This window comes from Juglans regia, chromosome 9 (genome assembly GCF_001411555.2).
Source record: "Juglans regia cultivar Chandler chromosome 9, Walnut 2.0, whole genome shotgun sequence".
NCBI classification, from domain to species: domain Eukaryota; kingdom Viridiplantae; phylum Streptophyta; class Magnoliopsida; order Fagales; family Juglandaceae; genus Juglans; species Juglans regia.
This window is the reverse complement of record NC_049909.1, coordinates 18763123-18785606: the sequence shown is the minus strand read 5'-3', so window position 1 is coordinate 18785606 and position 22484 is coordinate 18763123. Positions and strand designations below refer to the sequence as shown.

At 34.2% G+C, this 22484-nt stretch overlaps 2 protein-coding genes and 1 long non-coding RNA gene across 4 annotated transcripts; all 3 read left to right on the top strand.

Moving 5' to 3' along the window:
- Positions 1 to 3339: 3339 nt before the first annotated feature.
- On the top strand, positions 3340 to 6498 carry LOC108993765. Of its 2 annotated transcripts, XR_004802444.1 has the most exons (3): positions 3340 to 3465; positions 5262 to 5742; positions 5891 to 6498. It is a non-coding gene; the product is annotated as an uncharacterized LOC108993765 (long non-coding RNA). The 2 variants fall into 2 exon arrangements; XR_001996568.2 differs by having other exon boundaries at positions 3340 to 5742.
- A 1363-nt stretch (positions 6499 to 7861) lies between these two features.
- Positions 7862 to 13028, top strand: LOC108993762 (probable trehalase). Its single transcript, XM_018968775.2, has 11 exons — positions 7862 to 8602; positions 9051 to 9170; positions 9533 to 9648; positions 9754 to 9854; positions 9958 to 10067; positions 10691 to 10763; positions 10844 to 11008; positions 11095 to 11182; positions 12082 to 12181; positions 12307 to 12520; positions 12664 to 13028. The coding sequence occupies exons 1-11, from the start codon at positions 7887 to 7889 to the stop codon at positions 12745 to 12747; spliced, it is 1887 nt and encodes a 628-aa protein (XP_018824320.1). The 5' UTR covers positions 7862 to 7886; the 3' UTR covers positions 12748 to 13028.
- A 5255-nt stretch (positions 13029 to 18283) lies between these two features.
- Positions 18284 to 20693, top strand: LOC108993764 (short-chain dehydrogenase TIC 32 B, chloroplastic-like). Its single transcript, XM_018968776.2, has 8 exons — positions 18284 to 18665; positions 18812 to 19043; positions 19248 to 19327; positions 19417 to 19573; positions 19681 to 19762; positions 19941 to 20031; positions 20262 to 20308; positions 20462 to 20693. Exons 1-8 carry the CDS (start codon positions 18542 to 18544, stop codon positions 20684 to 20686), a joined length of 1038 nt encoding a protein of 345 aa, XP_018824321.1. The 5' UTR covers positions 18284 to 18541; the 3' UTR covers positions 20687 to 20693.
- The last annotated feature ends 1791 nt before the right edge of the window (positions 20694 to 22484 follow it).

The window sequence follows — 22484 nt, the reverse complement described above, 5'->3', positions numbered from 1 at the left end:
TCTTGCCTGTACCCAGTCATTTGTAGGAGTTACTACTTAGTACAGTTTGAAAATTTTAATTTTATCCCCTCAAAATTTTTATCCATTCAAACATAATCTTCTTTTGTTGGGGTTATATTACTCATATGCATCACACTTCGCTTCTGGATCTGGAGTTTGACCATTCGAGGCTTGTATAACATTTTTCGAAAAGAAAAAATAGGACATACGACCAATCTGACGTGCATAAGACTCTTCGATTTTTTTTTTTACAACTTTGTTAGTAATTTAATATTTTTTGTACTTTTTAAACATGAGAATCGTGTTCATGGGAGTTATATGTACAGCCTCTCATTTGTCCAAGCATATGTGAGAACTCGTTTGTTTTCACAAGTATTTCAATTTAATTTATCTCAATCTTATTTAATTATTATAATTTTTTAAAATTTTTACATAAAATAAAATAAATAATTTAATTTTTTCAAATTTTAAAATAAAAATAATATTAAAAAATATTTTATAATAATATTTTATTTAAATTTTAAATTTTATTTCAACTTATCTCATCTCATATGTGAAAACAAACCAATATGTGAAAACAAACCAAGAGATGGTAGGTATGTATTAAAAAGGTGCATCTTCAGTTTATTAAAAATTTATATTTTATACTGTAATTATTAAAATTGATATATTGAATTCTAAATATCGAAATATGATATTCTATATTTACTATTAAGACTTAACCGACATTACTAATTTTTTCATCCATCTTAACAACTAGAATTAAATGAAAGTGTAAGAGCATTAGTATTAGATTATGTAAATTCAAATGTAAAATTTATATAATATGATATTATTTTGCATTTGGCTATTTCACTTAAAACTAATTTTCACATTGAATTATCTATCTAGTAGTCAAAATAATAATAAAATATTATTAATTTAATATTTTTATTATTTTTTTACCTAATTTATTTTTATCATATTTTGCAATTCTATAGCTCATGTCTTAATTAATAATCAAATTATCATCTGAACCGTGAAATTCTTTAACTATCGTGACTCGTTTTGAGGAATAATCTTGGGCTGTGAGCTCGGCCGCGTGAACTGCTAGTGACGAATAGAACCAAACAATTTCAAGTGGTGGATCGGCTAGTGGATGGACTCTTGCAGCATGAGTTGGTATGGGTCTGCTGGGTTTGGGTAATTGGAAGGCTTTAATTGAATGGGCACTTCTTACTCACAATAGAAACAAAATAGTGAAGCAGGTAATTACCATAACAGAAACAAGTAGGATTGCAAGCTTGGAATGACGATGGCCACTAACGTTAGCCTTGTGGCCTCCAATTTTGTGTACTGACCCAGCTCCATAGCTGGAGTTAATTATTGGAGGGTTCTCCAAGCAATGATGGCTTAACGTGCCGTCCTCAGAATAGAAACCGAGAGGAAGAGAAAGAAGGATGGATGTGCGTCGATTTCTTCTTTGAGAGATGAATGTGCAGAAATTGGAGAGAAGTTGGGGACTTTGTGCGGAAATTGGAGAGAAACGAAGAGAAGAGGGAGGGAAAGAGGGAGGCTTAGGAGTTGGGAATACGAGGGTAAGGGGGAGAGAGGGGGAGTTGTCTGGACGGTACTTTTTTTTAATAAAATACTCATTTGGTCTATATTAATCCAAATATGACCGGTGAAAGGAAATTCAAAGTCATGATATTATACATTTGCCTAATTCAATGCATACATTTTAAGATAAGTTATGCAAATATTTACAAATCCTGGCATTTGGATAATCCAATGCAAGTGCTCTAAGAGCATTCTCATTGGATTAGTTAAATTAAACTATATTTTTGATGAATATAAGATGAATTTAGTATTTAGCTATTACATTCACATAAGTTTTTACATTGGAATAGTCATTTTTTCATTATATGACAATAAAATAATATAAGATGAATTTAACTTTGACCATTCACATCAAATCTTCAAATTGGATTATCCATTTATTCATTATATAGTAATGAGTAATTAATAATTTTGAAAATTTTTTAATTTTTTTAATTATGAATTTATTTTATTTTATCATATTTTACTATTCATAATATTATATATTAATTAGTAATTGTATTCTAATTATATTTTTTCAATTGTCATTTAAAATAGAGAGAGAAATAATAGATATTAAAATGAGAGAGAAATAAATAATATAAAAAAGATTTGATGAATAAATAGTGTGTTCCAAATTCGAAAATTAGTTTGGATATTACTGTAGCTATATTTGGAATATAGCTAATTCAATGTGAACAATTTACTGACCTAATAGCTAAATTCTCATTAGATTTAGCTTTTAGCTAATCTAATAAGAATGCTCTAAGGTGTCAGTTGGATAATTTATGTAGAAATTCTAACAATTTGTGGGTCTAAAGTTTGAAACAATTTTACGAAGATAATAAACAAGAATAATAAAATTTGAAACCAAATTTTTTTACGGGTAATAATTGAGATGTTAATATTTTACAGTAAAATTATGCCAAAAAAATTAAAGCAAACCACGTTAGGGGGTATAGAAACCGATCAAACTGGCCGCAATAGACTGGAATCGGCCGTCGGAATCAATAACCAGTCTGAACTAGTTGGCATACAATAGATATTTGCTCAAATTAACGTCGATCGGTTCGATCCCGTTTTGAACCACTATCAAATCGTCGAATCGGCCGATGGTATACACAAATTGCTGTCTTATATATGAAATGATGTCGTTCCACTCAAGTTGTGCCATAGTTTAAATAGAACAATGTCGTTTATGCTTGTAATTGTGTTTTAAACACAACTGAAACGACTCTGTTTGGTATTATAAGTGGAACGATGCCGTTTGGTTTGAGGCGTTGTTTCGATATTATATCGTCTTTTTCTCTCTCTTATTCTTTTCCGATTCATTTTCAGTTTCTCTCATCTTCTCTCTCTCTACTATTTTAAACGACCATCGCCGCTAACTCAAATTGAGAACTGACCGTTAATCACGGGAGTCAATATTGCCAATTTTTTTCCTCTTCAATGACCGGTTATGGTCAGTTGCTCCTCCCTATTTCCTCTTGTCGGTCGGCGTTGGTTTTCACCTCTAATCCACATTGTCTTTAAAGTCATTTTTGAATTTAGAAACGATTTCATTTCATTTTATTTCATATCATTATTATAATTTTTTTAAATTCATGTTTAATATACGATAAACAATTTAATTTTTTTAAAATTTAAAATAATAATAATATTAAAAAATAATATTTTATTTTAATTTTAATTTTTTATCTAAAAACCTCTTATTCTCTGGCTATAAAATCTGCGAGGCAGGCCTCCTCGAGAAACCCTGGCTATAAAAGCAAACATTTCACCATCCATGTCAAACGAAAAGAAGTTGGCTTTCATGGTTGTATGATTTACTGATCCGCCGGCAGAGACTTAGCTGAGAACTGCTTGGTCTTGAAAGATTTATTTTCGGTAATTTTATTTCTTTCCTGGTTCTATTTGTCACAGTTATTGGGCGTACCATGAGAGACTGCTCCGGTGATGATTTTATCAGATGCCTTTATATCGTTCCAATTTCTGAAAGCTATATCAAAGTTAAAGCTTTACCGTGTGGAACTGAAGGGAAAACTGAGGAGCTTTAAAAGACCATAAACATTAGCATAATTTATGATTCTATTGTTGTGAAAATATATTGCTAACTCTATGTGTGGTTCAGTGGTTGTAGAGAGAGTCTCGTGCTAAATTTTTTCAATTTAATTAGCTTTTTGGTTGTTGTGGTTCATGGTGATTGGCAGTAAGGGTAATGGTTTAAGATTTCGTAATTTAGTCGTGAAAATTAGACACTATTATTATTGTGGAAGACTTCTTGGATAATTTTCTCGGTGCCGAGAAAGTAACCCACTTGAAGATTTTTACCTTACTCTTATGGCTCATAACGTGGCGTCAATTCGGAATCTTTGAGCATATTTACTCTTTAGTTGTTTCACTCTGATGTGTTTCACACACAGATTGTGTTTGAAAAGTTTTCCTGTTGTATGATTTTTCTTGTGATATATGTTACGTGTTTGGAATGTTTCTTGTTTGAAACGTCAAAACTCAAACTATAATGAGTAATGCTAGTTACGCAAGCGCCGCACGATCTTTTGAAAAGAGTGGGTTCACTATTGAAAATTTAGTATTTTTATGTGGGTCCTGTATTTACTCACATTTTTTTAGAGAGATTGTGCGGTCCTTATGCACTTCACAATGACAAATATCATTTCTTTGTTAGTAAATAGAGTTAGGCATCCTCATCAATTAAGCTGTTTTTATTTTAATAGAAGTCTAAAGCTTATCCTTAAGTATTTATATTAGCTGGAAGTCTTACTGTAAACCTATATAAACACCACATTTCATTAATAAATTGCTGAATCATATTTTGCAAAAAAGAAAAAATGATTGGTTTTTTGTGATTCCAGTAAAAATCTGAGGAGGTTTAAGGTTCCTTTAAAACCCTACCATTTACTAGTATCTTAATTGATGAGGAAACACTAGCAGTGCTTGTGGTAAAATGCTCAATGAACTGCTTTGGAATGGAGGACAAAGATAAAGCATCCAGCTTCATGAATGGCCATAATGGCTGGATATGCACCTATCGTTCGTAATTTAATTAGTTGGTTTCTATGCTACTTGTAGAAACTAGAAACCCATATATGAGGGATTTAACTATTTTATTGCTAAAAACCTCTTCTAATTTTGCAGTTTGTTTGTTAAGTTTGTATGGAAGTATGTATCCACTTAATAACATAACTATTTTCTAATCCCTTCGAACAGTAAAGTGTATTAAAAGGGGGGAAACCAAAAACAGTTATTCAGTTTATTTGTCCAAAGCATGTTCTTTTGGAAGGAAAAAAATAAGAGGTCAGTTTCTAATTATAGTGTTTCGGCTTTCATGATGTTCCTTTGTTATCTATTATTTTAGGGGAAGCAAATGTTATTGGATTGGTTTACACAAATCAAGACCAAACAATAGAGGTGTTCAGTTAGACACATTGGCTATGAGTTTGAATAAGCAGAGACAAAGTGAAAATTCAACTATCTGGCACAACTGTGATTGTATAGCAAGTTAATTTAGATGTCTTCTTCACTGTCCTCCATAATAGTCGCACCTTAGCTTACTATGACCAAATGTTAGTAGGTTTTGAACATTTTCTTCTTGATTAGGTTCCTATTTGATCACTAGAGTTCTGTACAATGTAGTGTCTTGTTAAAGATATTGTGCCTTGCAGTTCTAGCAGCATTTGCTCTTTATTCATTCTCAACAATGTATGATCAAATCTATATGACCACTCATTTTACACTTCAAGGAAGACTTTGTTGCAAGTCAAGCCTGTGTATCAACCATCAGTAACAAAGGTTTGGTTATGGTTATGGTTATGGTTATGGTTACATCTTCCAAACATTTTATTGTGTGGGTAAGGGGGAGGAAATGCTTGAATGCTAAATATTTTCTTCATTTCTTTTTTTTTTCCTTTTTTGGCTATCTATGACCGAATGGAATTTGTACAACTGTGACTTTCCCAATGGTCGGATGCCACTTCAAGATGTGATAGTTGAGGGAATGGCAAGATCTGGAATATAAAGAAACAAGGTCAGTGGCCAAAGACATTGCTGAGAGGTGGATCAGAACCAACTATGTCTACAAGAAAAAAGGGAAATGGACAAAAAATATGTTGGAAAAGTGTGGGGAATTCAGAGTTGTGGATACTGGTATGTATCCTGGATATACCTTCACAACTTTTGCTAAAATATTAAAAACTTTAGTGGGATAAATATTTTGCTTCTATAAAATTCCGCCTACACAATAGACAAGCCTATTCCATTTAATCTAATCTGTTTGGTGAATGTTAAATTGCAGACTGGTTCTGTCTGTTCAAAGGGAGTTGTTTTGAAAGGCCTTGAGACCAGAAGATAGATTGCTAACGCCTTCACTACTAGACCGGGCGGGCACCAAGCCAGCAGATAGTAGAGCACCAGGACTACTAACAGCGATTGTGTCTGAATGTCATAACTTAGGACATCCTACTGAGGAAATTTAAGAGATCAAGAATGCATTTTCTCAAATTTTAAACCAGAAGCCTGTCTTGTTTCTGCTTTTGGTTATATACTGCTGATTCAAGCTCCCTTATGGTACGAGGGCTACACTAAGAACTTTTCCATTACTTGAGACTAAACTCATCAACAAGCTGATAATGAGATTGGAAGATCCAAGTTCCTTGTAATTCTCCTCCAAAATTACCTAGTGTAATTAAGAGAGAAAGAGACAGTTGCTGGGTTCATTCTGATTGTGGGCTCTACACGTAGGCAATGTCAAATATAATGGGGTTCCCATGTTGCTTCCACCCTACATTTGGAATGAACTGTAAATGATGTTTTACTCTTGCTTGTTGGGTAATCTATGATGGGACCAATGAAACTTCTTGCATTTTCCTAAGTAATGAAGGCTGCCTAAACTTGTTCTGTTTCTTTTTTTCCTTCGCATCAGCTGTGGATGATGTTTATTCGTTGCTCGCTGGAAAATCTATGATGGGACAAATGAGACTTCATCTATTTCCACACGTTATTGAAAGGGTTCTTGTATTAACTAAATAACATGCTGCAATGCTTTTGTAACACTTCAACCAACTGATGGAACAAAGACAACAAATCATAACTTAATAATTGTAATGTCTCTTTGGATGCAAGAAACGAAGTACCTTGCCTGTATAAGTTTTTAGCCAGGACCCACGCCATCCAATCGTAAACTAATTTTTGAGATGAACTTGAAAACTCATATCAATTGATATTTTATATAATTTTTAAATTTGAAAAATCCAAACCACTTCTTATATTTTATTCTTGAGAAATATTTTTTTTTTATTTTTATGTCGGGAAACTTCTACGAGGCATGGCCCTTCGGACCCACCCATGCAAAATAAATCTCAGTTCCATGCACCGCATCATCGAAAGTTTTTTTACATGGAACTGGTTATAAATCTCTGACTTTTTACCAGAGGTGTGACTTCAAATGATTGTTTGCATCTATGAGGTGTTGAATCTTGAACCTTGAAGGGAGTGATACCCCAAGATCAAAACCTTTACCACTTGGATCAACCCCTTGAGATTATTATTGTGAAACATTTTAGCCGAAAATATATTTTATAAAAATAAATAAAATTATTTAGTTTTTGTGAAATATTTTTATAATTATAATATTTCTCTTTACTCTATAACGACCTTTTTCTTTTTTAATCAATGTTCAATTTTTCTACAATTAGTAGTCAAATAATGCAACGGCTAAAAACCTCCGCAATCCAAAAAATATGATTAATAATTTATCCTACACTGTAGGGATACGCGACTTCCGACCAGTATAAATTAATAGCTGAAATGTCTCCTCAGGATACAAGGAAACCTAGAAATGTGATAAATTGGGCAAGCACATTTTTTTATTATTAAAACGTTAAATCCAATACTGTTTTTCCACGAAAAAAAAAAAACGTTCACATTTATATTATTGTTTTACTCAATGTTTCGAAGACATCACATGTTAAAGAATATATTTTTTCCTTTTTTTTTTCTTTTTACAATTTAAAATGAGGATTTTAGACAAAAATAAATAATTAAAAAAAATAGTTTGCACCCGAATCTCCAAGATACTGTGTTGTGGACGTTTTTCCTTGGTGACTATTTCTTAAAGTCTACTTTTTTTAATGTGTTTTTTTTTTTTTCCAATAAAGTATAGATTTTAATGTGAATGAAGCTAATAATATAATATGAATTCTAGTAACATTGACCGTTGACGATTGACCCGGATGCCATGCCAGCTCTGCCTCGGATATAAGCCAACAGTTCCAAACCAGAACGCGAAAATAATGCCGGCCTTTCCCAAAGTTCGACTGCTTTCTCGTTCTTATAATCGGCCCTGTCCCAGCGTCTTTCCTCGCTCTCGATTCGTACACCTTGTCTCTTCTCCTACCATGATGGCCTTTCGAGCCCTTAGCTTTAGGAAATTATGCGTGATATCTTTTGCATTTTTTTTCGTGGTTCTAACAACCATGAGCGTCGCAGAAGCTTTGTCGCATTGTAATTCCAACAGTGATGGCCCTGTGACCACTACAAACCCTTTGGTTATCTTCCTCGAACGTGTCCAAGAGACGGCCCTGAGCACCTTCGGAGGATCAAAGTTTGACCCTAAGCTTTATGTTGACATGTCGCTGAAGTTCGACTTATCGACGACTGAGGCCGCTTTTGATAAGCTTCCAAGGTCCTCAAATGGATCAGTTTCGATTGAGGATCTAAATGGGTTCTTAGGTAAGTACTTGCAGGGTGCAGGGGATGATATGGTCTACTCTGAACCAGTGGATTTTGTCCCAGAGCCGGAAGGGTTCTTGCCAAAGGTGAAGAATCCGGAGCTGAGGGCCTGGGCCCTGGAGGTCCATGCTTTGTGGAAGAATCTGAGTAGGAAAGTCTCTGATGGGGTCCTGAAGCGGCCAGAGTTGTATACTCTGCTCCCTCTGCCTCAGCCGGTCATGATTCCGGGTTCACGATTTAGAGAGGTCTATTACTGGGATTCTTACTGGGTAATTAGGTTAGTTTTCCTTTTGTGTGTGTGCGTGTGGGTTTTGGTTTTACTTACAAACACACATTTCTATATGTTCCCGAGTTTTGGTAGGTTGAAAGATTCTGCATTTGTTTGAGGCACATGCTTAGTTAAGTTGACCGAAGTGTTTTTTTTTCGTTTCTGGGACTTCTGTCCAATTTAGAAACCCAATCTTCTTTTCTTTAGCTGGTAATTTTTTCACCTTCCATTCAATTGTTGTGTTAGAAACTCGCTGCATTTGTTTGAGGCACATGTTTAGTTAAGTTGACTGAATTGTTTTTTTTTTTTTCGTTTCTGGGACTTTTTCCAATTTAGAAACTCAATCTTCTTTTCTTTAGCTGGTAATTTTTCACCTTCCATTCAATTGTTGCTTTAGAAATTCGCTATATCGATCATCCCTTGAAGGGGTTAAGATTGCTTTGTATCTGTGGTGCAGGGGATTGCTAGCAAGTAAGATGTATGAGACTGCAAAAGCAATTGTGACAAATCTTGTTCACATGATAGAAGAATATGGTCATGTCCTTAATGGTGCAAGGGCTTATTACACTAACAGAAGGTAATTGTTCTTTTAAATGCTTCTGTCGTTTTATTGTATCTCTGTTGCTTCTGTATTCCACATTGCTGATTTTCTTTTCCTCACTGGAAATATAACATTTTATCAACTTTTACTTAGCATTTTGATTTTTTTCTCATAGATTTTCATTCCGTAACATTGGCATTAATGTTTTCAGCGTTGATATAACAATTTCTGGGTTAACTATCTGATGCTCGAGTTTTGTTCTTCTGTTCTTCTTCCAGTTCTCAACGTGTTCTTCAATATTAACGAAAAATCTCATTCATGCAAATCGTCTTTACATAAGTTTTGTAATTGTTTATATAATTGAAACACGACTACAAACTTGGGGCTACCTTTTGCAGCCAGCCTCCCCTTCTAAGTGCTATGATTCATGCAATATACACTAGGACGGGTGATATACAATTTGTTAAAAAATATCTCCCTGCACTGGTCAAAGAGCATCACTTTTGGAGTTCAGGTACCTTTCTATGTTGTTCAGCATGGAATTGTGTTTTAATTTCTTATTAGCTTTACTTTCCTTGGCCTAAACTTCTTTCACTCTTTCTTTTTTCTGCTGTCGCAGGAATACATAAGGTGACCATTAAAGATGCTCAATCTTGCAATCACACTTTAAATCGGTACTATGCAAAGTGGAACAAACCCAGGCCTGAATCTTCAACCATTGTGCGTCCTCCTCTCCAGCTTAGACATCTTAGCATAAGATACATTGTATGTATAAAATGTTAGATAACATTAGAAAACTGATCTATGACCTATTATCTCACAGGACAAGCAAACTGCTTCCAAGATCTCAAATGTTTCTGAGAAACAGAATCTCTACCGCGAACTGGCTTCAACTGCTGAATCTGGTTGGGACTTCAGCACGAGGTGGATGAGGTAGTAATTTGCCTTTGAGAATCAGTCTGTCTTATAATTCACCATCCTGATTATATTTAATTGTCTACAAAATATCCATAAGCTATGTTATGTCTATTTTGAGAAGTGTATGAAATTGGTTTCGCGCACATGCTTTCCTCCCAGACAGTTGAATTCAAGCAACTATCGAATTAATTAGTAGACAAGAGTCTGTACCAGCATATCCTAATGACCATCTGATAAGGGGAGGTTCTGAATACAATGGACATCCTAATTTGCAGATAGGGATTTCCATCAAGCGGCTGCACCCTGTCAATTAAAAAGTCTTATTAGGAGGTTGTGAAAACAATGGGCAAAGAAAAAGAGGTTCATATTCATGTTCATTGTTATGACTTGTAGCTGACAGCCTGACATGCATTTATCTATGAAGAAAAAAAACGAGAGAGGGAAACGGCAATGACTAATGAGATTTTATAAAAAAATCACCTAAGTTCAGTTGAATGCCCCATCTTATATGATTCAAATATCAGAACCATATGCTCCACTGCCCAAATTTTGAAATGCTTAGGGCTTGTCAAATGCATCCTCTAGGGTGTTTACAACTTGATTGATGGAGTTGTAATTGATTAATTTTCTCATGGCAGGAATCATTCAGATCTCACAACATTGGCCACAACATCAATTTTACCTGTCGATTTAAATGCCTTCATACTTGGGGTATGGCTCAAAACACTTTCACATAGTGTCCTTGAAATTTGTAACCCGTTAACATGACTGTCTATGACTTGTTGGTTCAGATGGAACTAGACATTGCCTTGTTAGCAAAAGTTGCAGGAGATGATAGCATTGCAAAGAGGTTTTCAAAAGCTTCTCAAGCCAGAGTGAAGGCAATAAAATCTGTTCTCTGGAATTCAAAGAAGGGACAATGGTTTGATTACTGGCTCAGTGATCACACATGCCAGGTAATTTCTCGATGCAAAAGCTTCTGGTGTTTGACACTACCTAGTTCTTCACCAGTTGTCCTGATTCTTTACTTTGGTACTGTTAGGAACCTCAAACTTGGGAAGCTGGTAACCAGAATCAGAATGTATACGCTTCAAACTTCTTTCCTTTGTGGATTGAGTCATTCTACTCAGGTTTGTGACTCTTACCATGGATAAGATTACTATGGGAAAGGGCCAAATAGTGTTATTGGCTGTTCAAGCATGGCTAATGAGGCTTGGGCTGAGGACCTGGTTGAACTTTTATATGCAAGCTTGGCTCCAAATAAGATCAGCTGTCCCAGTCCATAGAAATGCCCCCAACAAATAAAAAAAATTATAAATCATTTAGATTTCGGGTCACAATTATAATTTCTTGATTCCATTTCCACAAAATTATCCACGTCAACAAACCACTAACATGGAAAGTGGTAGGTGAATTTATTAGTGTCAGGTTTTGGCAGGCTATTTAAAGTTGTTCTGTTCTTTTCTGAATGCCTATATCTTGGTAATAGGATGGCTACTATTACACCATTAGCTCAGGCCAGAATGCTTATGCTAGTGAATGTGCTAGTTGGAGCTGTTCATGAGTGGCTTGGTTTTTCTGAACCATTTTCATTGACTGTGGTGATGGATACTATGAAGTGAATAATTTTTATTTTTTATTTTTTTTCTGTTAGACATTCCAAGCCCATCCTAATTCAGATTCAATTGCTTAATATATTTCTTACATTTGTCCTAAGTAATAGAATTGATGTGAGTGCAATCATTGAGAGGAAACAGGTGCACTCTTTCCTCCATTTGCAAAAAATAGTATTTCCTTGGAACGAGGTTATGCTGGCCTAAGATGCTAAAAAAGACAAGGCAAAATGAAAGGATAATTGGACACAATACTGGAAATATTACAAACTGTTCACTGAGTGTATTTCTCGGATATAAACAAAAAAAACATACTGTGTTTGGAACTTTAACTGGAGATTACGTTTGCAACATCTACTAGTTTGTGCTGCTTGTTGGTAATACTAAGAATGCTTTTGTTGTGTAAATATATGAAGATACTCCCCTGGTGAATGAAGCCATGAAAAGCTTCCAAAGTTCAGGCCTGCTTCATGCTTTTGGGATAGCAACTTCTTTGACAAACTCAGGAGAACAATGGTTAGCAGCTAGTTTTAAACTCACCTTGACTGGATCTTTATGCTGGACAAAATTTAGGCTCATTTGCATATACCATACCTTTTCTTAAGTTTATTAATGCATGATCTTATAAACTCGTACAACAGGGACTTTCCAAATGGTTGGCCCCCAGTTCAACACATGATAGTCGAGGGTCTAGCTAGATCTGGATCAAAAGAAGCAAGGTCAGTGGCCGAAGACATTGCTGAGAGGTGGATAAGAACCAACTATGCTGCCTACAAGAAAACAGGCACAATGCACGAAAAATATGACGTGGAAAAATGTGGAGAATTTGGAGGTGGTGGTGAATATGTACCCCAGGTATATCTAATACTTTTTTTAGAAGAATATTTGTTTTGATAGATGTGGATAATCTATCACTCTGAATACTTCTGCTTACATAGGAGATGATTCATATGTTTTTCCTTCTGATATAAATGATTGGTGGGTATGTTGCATTGCAGACTGGTTTTGGCTGGTCAAATGGAGTTGTTTTGGCATTTCTGGAGGAGTTTGGATGGCCTCAAGACCGGACGATACATTGCTGATTATATTGGAGTTTGCACAATGCCAGAGGTAGATTGCTGATGGCCTCATCTAGCATATTATTTTTAAATAATGAGGCTCTTCGTTATAGCGAGGTTGCCTGCAGATAAAATCATCGCAACAAATACCAGTGAACCTTGAAACTGAAGATATATATCTGCTAGTCTACAGAGGAAACTCAACAAAATTTATTCATGAAACTCCATATTCCACCGGAGCTTCACTGACAGTGGAAAATTCAAGTTTATGATTTCCAAATTTGATTCCAGTGTTAGCATTGCTATTCACATTGTTAACGGTACTTTTTTACCATATCTATATTTGCTCGAGACTAGATCAAAATGGACCCAGTTAGGATAAAAACCAAATGGCAGGCCTGAGAGATTAACAATTTCCTCACCTAAGAACTTCAATCTCATCTCTCAGAATCCAACCCAAATCCCTTTCAGCTTTCTTTTATATTTTATATCGAAAATAATCAGGATCTCTAAAAAACTCTTGTAGCTTTGGTGAGATCTTCAAAATTAAAATTATTGAAAATTTCTCTCTTTTAGTTGAATCGCATCGAAAGATTACGAGAACTGCCAAAAAAATATCATATATAACTGCCTAAGAATAACTTTAAAAAAAATATCAATTTAAACATACTTCTCAATAACTTCTTGTTTTTAGTTCAAGTTTATTTTTCACAAGATGATTAGATACGAGCTGTGATTGCACAGTCAATGCCGAGGGATGGGGAAGTTACAATTAGTTGCCGAATACTCAATAGATTATGTGAACATCTTGACCAATGAACAGAAAGAAAACTAAACCCTTATGAATTCAAACCAGATATTACCCTGTTCATGCACAGTTGCATCCTCCAATCCATTTGCATCTTTCTGGGTTCAATATTACTTAACAAAAAGATTTCGGCTCTGCTTAATTAGTGGGACGTTGTGGTGGGTCATGATAGATTCCTTTCTTTTTCTAAGCCATTGACAGATCATCCTCCTCTTTCTGATGATTAAGATCATTCTCTTAAAAGCCTATTTTGCAGCGAGTTTGGCATGCCTCCTTTGTTTTGTATGAGAAATTTATTATTTGCATTATTATCATTATCTAAATGCCCAATTGAATAAGCGAATTTATGAAACTAAAGAGATCAAGCGCACATAGAAATTTTCTATATATCAAAGAGAACTGGGTCTTTTGGAGCTAAAGTATTGATCATAACGTGAGGTTGACAACCTTGTTCTATGAAAAAAGCATTAACAAATGCCATGGTACCATTAATTATGTATTCACTGAAGAGATATTCAAATCAAGGTGGTGGAAAGATGATTAATCTCATCAATCCAATATTAGTTTATAATAAAAGATTGGAATCCATAAACCCTAATTTAAGGTAAAGTGCCCACCTGCAAGATTGAGGCCGGATATAGCTCCAACAGAAAAGAGTGGCAATCATTGAAGAACCCCAGTATTCAATCCCACTTAATTTGTTTTCCATATATATTAACAAAATGGGTTTTATAATTAATAGATCTGGAGATGGGTTTTGGAAAGTATGACTAGATATTGTTCAAATTTGCACATAATTTAGTCTGATTCATAATTTGTTATCAGTCAAATAGAGTTGGCCAGCCAAACACCCAAATGATCAGAGCAAAAGAGAGTGTTTTGTTTAAGATAATGGTGTACGTACAAAATCCAAGATTTGATATGGTGGGGTGTGTATCATATATTGGAGACAAATTAAAATGAAAGAACTTTAGGCTACAAGGTGTATCTAAGGACAACTTATTCGAGTTGATCTAGGTTTAACTTCCACTATTTATATATATATATATATATATATATATATATATACACACACACACACACCAACTCGATCGATTAGCATTGTTAATTAAAGCTGAAATTAAGTAGTATGGATCAAGCAATTTTCCCACTTGGTGGTAACACATGTTGAGTGACCTAAGCTTGCTAATATGGATCAAGACATGATAATGATTGTTTTTAGTGGGCTATACAAATACTTAATATATAGCAAAAGCATTTCAAAGGTGCATCAATGGCAAAAGTATAATGGAGATCATGAAAATGGGTCATTTTCTTTTGAAAATGATCTTCCCATTTCTTTGTTTTGTTCTACAAATTTGTTGAATACTCTTTGACCCTTTGAAAACCCTAACAGAAACTAAAAGTAGCTTTTACTTCTTTCCCCACCACCTTGAGAGCAAATAAAAAGACAAAAATTGTTGATAATTTTCAATCACAGTACTACTTGTTCATTTTTTATTTTATTTTATTATTTTTTTTATGAAAAATATAAAGGAATATTAAAGTAGTGATGAAAGCTGCTAAGTGAAGGAGTACTAAAGGGTTCTTCCATCTTTATCGATCCCAAGCATGCAACAAGATAAACAAATTAGGACAGATATGAAAACAGAAGGCCGCATGGGAAGGGTGTCAGTGTGAGAAGGTTATAAAGAGCACTACTTTTCGGCCCTTACAATAATGAAATGTGTTTGGATATTGAACTGAGTTGAGTTGATAAAATATTATTAAAATATAATTTTTTAATATTATTATTATTTTAAAATTTAAAAAAATTAAATTATTTATTATATTTTATGTTAAAATTTAAAAAAATTATAATAATGAATTGAGATAGATTTGATAATCAAACGAAGCCTAAATTTAAGAAGAAGCAAAGTGATTGGCGCTTATCACATGAACACGAGTACTGAGAATATTTACTGTCTATCACGTGAACAGTAAATTTACTAGTGTTCATGTGAGGGTGTGTACGTACAAATCGAAACGGCCTTGAAGAACAAAATAGAAGACCAAAGAAAGACATGAGACAATGTTGGCCGAGGGCTAAGGTTTCAGAAATTTACAGGTAAAATATTTTCTTTTTTCTTTTTTAATATACGTTAGGGATCATATGATGATGAGCCGAGATTGCTATGGGTTATAAGGATCTAAAAAAATTCTACTCATTAACTATTATTTATATGTAGTACTTTCTCAAGTTCTGTCTAGCTGAAGCTTGAAGTTCTATCTATTTATATATACACACACAGACAGTTTATCCTTAATTAATCCAACCTTTTATTAGTACATGATATTCACAGTTTGTATTCATAGCTCATCTCAGTTCATCTCAACTCATCTCAATTCATCTCAACTCATCTCACTATTATTCATTACTATTCAGCAACTTTAACTCACAAATCTCACTACTATTCATAACTCATCTCACTACTATTCACAATCCATCTCAAGTCATCTTCGAATCCAAACGTCTCAACCTTGTGATTGCCATGATGAGAATTTATCATGACCCCTGTCAGTTTGAGGGCCTAGATCATTTATCAAATTTGAATAGAAATGAAACAAGCCTATGTCATCGAGGAATGATACATATTATTCATAAACCATGTAATCAACGTTCTTCATCATCATGATCATCTCTCCATCAAATTATTGAAAAAATATTAATTATTAGTCCACCTAAAAAAGCTTGTAAATTATATCATTTTTCTATGTCATTAAGATCTTAAATTAACAACTAATTAAGATATATAGGTACGTTTGAATTTATTAATATGTATTTTTTATATGATAATTACGGTTCAATATCCCAAAAAGAAAACTTATATATGTGGGTGATACAAAAAAAAGCTAGAAGTACGTGAAAACAGTAAGAAGTATTGATGCAGGACGCAATCACCAACTAACGTGGCAGCTGCATGTAATGGTTTTCTAGAAGATCTTATTAGGCGGTGGAAAGTTTTGATTTCCAGCCAAACACGAACGGAATCATTATTATGATCACACATTTTCAACGGCTGAATTAACAAAGTCAACATGCCTTTGATTTGTTTCTTGATTTTTTTTCTGATTTGCTTCTTTCTATTGTATTGTTTACTTTTCCGATTCGTGATCCTACTATATATTGATCATCCTTGTAATAATTAGCTGGATATTATCATTGGAGTTAATAAAACAAGTTTGTGATATTAAATAAAAATTTTTATTAATTATTATTCATTATTCTATATTTCACATCCTATAAAAAAAATTATAAATATAAAATATAAAAATAAATAGTGACTAATGCATAATATTATTGTAACACTATTTTTTTTTCTTTTTTTTTTTAAACTTTTAAATATAAAAATAAAAATTATAAAAAATAAATAATAGTAGATACAAGACATTACTCTTAATAAATTCATTTCTCTTTTATTTTTATTTTTATTTTTTTTTAAGTATGAAAGCAAGAATTATAGGTGATAGAATGGTAATTCCCAACTTAGTATTGAGTTTACCCGTTTGTGTTCAATGTGGGGACAGGTGTTACCACCAGAGAGTGAACTAGAAACCATGCATAAAAAATGGGACCCAACATGTCCAAATAAAATAAAATATACAATCATGGAAGAAGGAATATGATGTCACAGACTTTAATTAGAGGGTCCCCCTTGAGGGTACGGACATGGCAGAAGTGCTACAAAAAGCTGAAATTTCGTGGCCTTTTATTTTTCCTCTTTATATCTATATACCTTTTGGCTCCTAATAAATAAAATACCCTTCCACCTTTTCTCCAAACTATTAATACATATTACGACACCCAATGTGCTCTATGAACTTATAATTAACATCTTTATATATATATATATATATAATTCGAAACCCACCTATGAAATCTAAGATATTGGATTTTCTTTTGTTCGGATATTCTAAGGATAATTAACCCCCAATAATTAAAGTCATGTCATATTTATACAGTCCATATTATCAAATTCTTCCGCCATTTGCTTGCTGATTACATAAAACTTTGAGTTGTACGTACAATAATCTAGCATGTTCAAACAAGACCAAAATAATATATATATATATATATATGTTAGCTTGAACTAATAGCTTTTAGAGTGGTATAAATTCAACATCATTAAGGCCCCAAAAGAATTAATTAAAATTTTACTTAATGTTTCATGATAAGTGTTACAAATATAAAGAGATTTGATAAAAATAAATTCATAAAATGACGTGACTTCATGTGATATGTTAGATCTGCTCAATAAATTTATAAGTTGACATAATATATCAAATCTTGTCATTTTTTTAATTTAATTTCATGTAATCTCTTTTATTACTAACGTATTTCTTGTATTGATCTATTATTTAATTTTACGTTATCATACGATGTTTTGACTATTGAAACCTACGAGATTATTGTGCAAAGTATTATTAAACTATATGTGATATGAATCTGCATAATCGAGACAGACAGTCGCTCAAAGGGATGGCCCAAATGAAGTGGTTTTTAGCGGACATTCATGTGGTGCAGAGGCATCCTCGCAAACACCAAAGAGACAACGCCGACCCGATATTTCATCACGACCCGTCATTTTCCACACTTCAATGACAACGAAATGAGAATTATTTGAAAAAATAAAGGTAAAAGTAAATTCCTCGGTTTTCTAAAAATTAAACTCTTTGGATTAAGTGCTGGATTAGACCCACTAATAAACAAATATAAACCTAATCATTCATCAATTTTCACTCACCCAATCGCTGACAAATATGTGAAACTGATCATCTCTGGCACTCTCTCTCTCTGCTGCAAACTATTGCAAAATGAGCACAACACGTACTGGGTTTTTGTCATAGTTCAACGATTTGTTTGCAGTTCACATGCTCAGAGTTCTGGCCTTGAACTGTCAAGCAAGGTCCAAGAAGAGCACCACCAAAGTGAAATTTTGAGAAACTAGCTAGGGGAAAGAAATTATTAAGATGCTTGAGACCGTGAAATATCTCATTGGCACCGTCGGAGAGAGCGGCTACGGCTCCAAGTCCACCGCCGACCAAGTTACTGAGAGCTGCCCCGATCTGCGCTCCATCACGGCCATCATCACAGGTAATGCTTGTACTCCTGCATGCCGCTATCATGAACGACGAATCTTCACGACCTCTACTGGGCATATATATACGTATCATGTGTGTGTGGGCGCGCGCGTCTGACGTGGGGTTTTTCTGATTTGTATGGGTTTCAACTTTCACCAGGCTCTACGTCTGGGATCGGAGCCGAGACGGCTCGTGTTCTGGCCAAGCGAGGGGCGAGGCTGGTCCTCCCGGCGCGAAACCTCGAGGCTGCCGAGGAAGTCAAGGCCCGTATCGTGTCGGAATGTCCCGAGTCCGAGATCGTTGTCATGTCTCTCGATCTTAGCTCTCTTGGTTCTGTCCGAAACTTTGTCTCGGGGTTTGAGTCCCTCGATTTGCCTCTCAATCTCCTCGTGTAAGCCCCAGAAACCTTCTTTTTTCCTTTTCTTATCCTTTGTTGTTTGCTTGCCAAGGAAACAGAAGGAGCGGAAAGCAACTCTCTCTTTGTATTTTTCTTTCGGGCTTCATCACATTTTTTTTTTAAGTTTCTCAGCCAAACATACCTGTAAATTAGGATCGATGCTGAAATGGCGTAACCCATGTTTGTATTTGATCTCAGAAACAACGCAGGCAAGTTTGCTCACGAGCACGCAATTTCTGAAGACGGAATCGAAATTACATTCGCCACAAATTATTTAGGTAAGCTATTTAAAAATATAATGAACATTGTTGATTCTGGCAATGAACTATATATAGCTAACAAAAGGAGAATTTTCTTGATGAATTAGGTCATTTTCTGTTGACAAAGCTGTTGCTGAACAGGATGATTGAGACGGCGAAGAATACCGGCGTTCAAGGCCGGATAGTGAACGTGTCCTCGGGCATTCACGGCTGGTTTTCCGGTGACACGATCGGATATCTTGGCCTGCTAACCCGAAACAAAAGGTGAAGAACATGAAAGAAAAAGAAAGAAAAAAAAATGACATATCGATCGGATAATCCAGTACTATGCTTTTGACTCTCTCATGTGTAATTTGCCTCGGTCTCTTCAGCCGTTACGACGCGACACGTGCTTATGCGCTCTCGAAGCTCGCCAACGTTTTGCACACCAAGGAACTTGCTCGGAGACTGGAGGTATATATATACAGACCCTACTCTAACTCGATCGAGAACAATTTTATTAATTAAAGACAAAAGAAAACAAAAAGAAAAGTGATCAGAATCTGTTCGTTTTTATCTTAATTCTCTTCTTGTTGACCATACTGTAACGAACTGTTCTTCGATAATAATAATGGTACGTAATACTTTGCAGAAAATGGAGGCCAACGTGACAGTGAATTGTGTTCATCCTGGAATAGCGAGAACCAGACTTACTAGAGAACTTGAAGGCAGCCTTTTCACAGGTTAAAATTAAGAGATCAGTCAGTTTCGATCCTTTTAAATCCTAACTCAAGGAACTCATGTACTGTTTTCTTCTGATGATCATATCAGGATTAAAAAAACGAGTCAATTATCACAGTACCATTAACGTAAATAATTCTAAAATAATAACTGCATGCTCCAGTTGGGACCTCTACTAATTATAAGTTTAATTAGTTCTGAAATTTTTATGTTTTTTATATATATTATGCAGATTTGAGTTTCTTCTTGGCTTCGAAGCTCCTGAAGACAATTCCTCAGGTATGTCTTATAAGCGCTGGCTAGCTAAATTGGAGATGTGATGATAGATTTTCCATCGTTTTCATTTATTTTCCTATGGTTTCTGGGAAAACCATGCACGCATATATCTATGATTAGCTAGCGGACTGCGATGTATAATGAATATAATTATAGGCTGCTGCTACTGCTTGTTACGTTGGGACTCATCCGACGCTACTAAACGTGTCCGGGAAGTACTTTGTGGACTGCAACGAAGCTTCCACGTCGGAACTGGGATCCAACTCAGCCGAAGCTGAACGGCTATGGTCTGCTTCTGAAATCATGGTTTCTAAAGACCCAAAAGCAGTTTTTGATCAACGTCTTAGTTTAAAAAAAGATAAAAGTAGAGACGATGCATGATCATTAAGAAACAGAGATCAGAAGATCAAGAAGAAGAAGAAGAAGATCATGATCAAGAAGATACACGTACACTAAATCAAGAAGATACCGTATATATATACATGATAAGTCTTATAAGCTTGTTAATTAGGTTTTTAAAATGGGTTTGGGCAAGTAGATTAATTAGATTGCTATAATGATATGATGACCATGGGATTGCAGCTATGTTTACTCCATGGGAGGTTTCGTTTGGGAAGGAAAGTGCTTGGTATTTAGTTGGTAACGCCCCGAGTTTGTATTAATAATACATAATTTATAGGACACATCGACATTATATATGGTTTGTTTCTCTGAAGAAAAATATGTTTTTTTTCCTTTTTTTAAGAAGAGAGAATAATGACATAGTAATTGATTTTATCTCATCTCATTTTATAATTATAATATTTTTAAAATTTTATATAAAATATAATAATTTTTTAAAAAATTTTAAAATAATAATAATATTAAAAATTAATATTTTATTAAATTTATATAAAACTTTCTTATCTGATCTCATTTTATTCAAACAATATCTAAATAGTCAATAAGAACAATATATATGGTCGGTCGTGGTAACGTGTGGGGGTTGATTTTTGAAGAGTACTTATCTTTGGAGGGTGTTGGTTTGGGGCCGGGCCTTCTAACGTGCATGCTTCGAGGAGGGAATGGGAAGAGGCACGCGTTTAATTAATCAAAGGAAAATCAAGATGATCATTGACATGTGTTCCTCTCTTCTGCTTGAATTAATTCTCTAATTTTATAACATTTTTTTTTTTAAATATTGATTGGATTTGGCGATTTGGGTTTTAATTAATTAGAGTCAGTATAAGGATATTATATGTTCTTAAGATTATAATTATGATAATTTGTTTTCGATTATTTAGTTCATGATCTATAGTCTTCAACTCATTTTCCATCTTTAGAAGATCATTAATTAAGATCAATGCCGCGCGCGGGAGCATTAATGACATGAAGCCAGCAACAGATCAAATTCTAGTTGTTTAGATGCTCGTGATCCATGAAATAATAAAGTATGTGAGTTGTAAATGTAAATAAATAAATTTACGTGATTTGACATAAAAACTTACGGTCGATGATTGTTTCGAGTGCGGAACCTATTATATAAAATATTAATTAAATGATTTATAATAATAGTAAAAAAAAAACATAATTAACAAAAGTAATTTTCTTATACTCTAAAGAATTAACTACTATTCATAAATAGTGAACAAGCGAATCGCACTTCTTATTTTGTTAAAAGTAATGTTATATATATTTATAATTTTACTTATTGCACTCATTAAAACACACACACATACATAATTAATGCTCGACAGATCTTCCATTAATATATACTATGAAACATTGGAGAATTAATGTTTCCAGCCCCACAATAGATTTTTCAATTTAATTTCTCTGTCCAAAAGCTTGAGTACTTTTGGTAGCAAGCCCGGACACCATATTAGTTATTCATGAGCATCCACAGCAATCTTCCAGCCCAAGACGCATGCGTTTTGGTAGCAAGCTGCTCACCTGCATATATATTAGTTATTCCTCCTTGGACCACCACCAAGAAGTATGAAGCTCCTAAATATTGATCATCCCTACCAAGAAAAATGGCGAGCTTTATTCTTGAACTAGTGTGGTATAGGACTACTGAATGGAATTTTTTAATAATATTTATTGAGAAATGATACTTGCAGTAATGAGTATGCAAGTACCGTACAGTCACTTTGAAAAAAATAAATAAATATAGAATCCACATGAAAAGAAATTAATT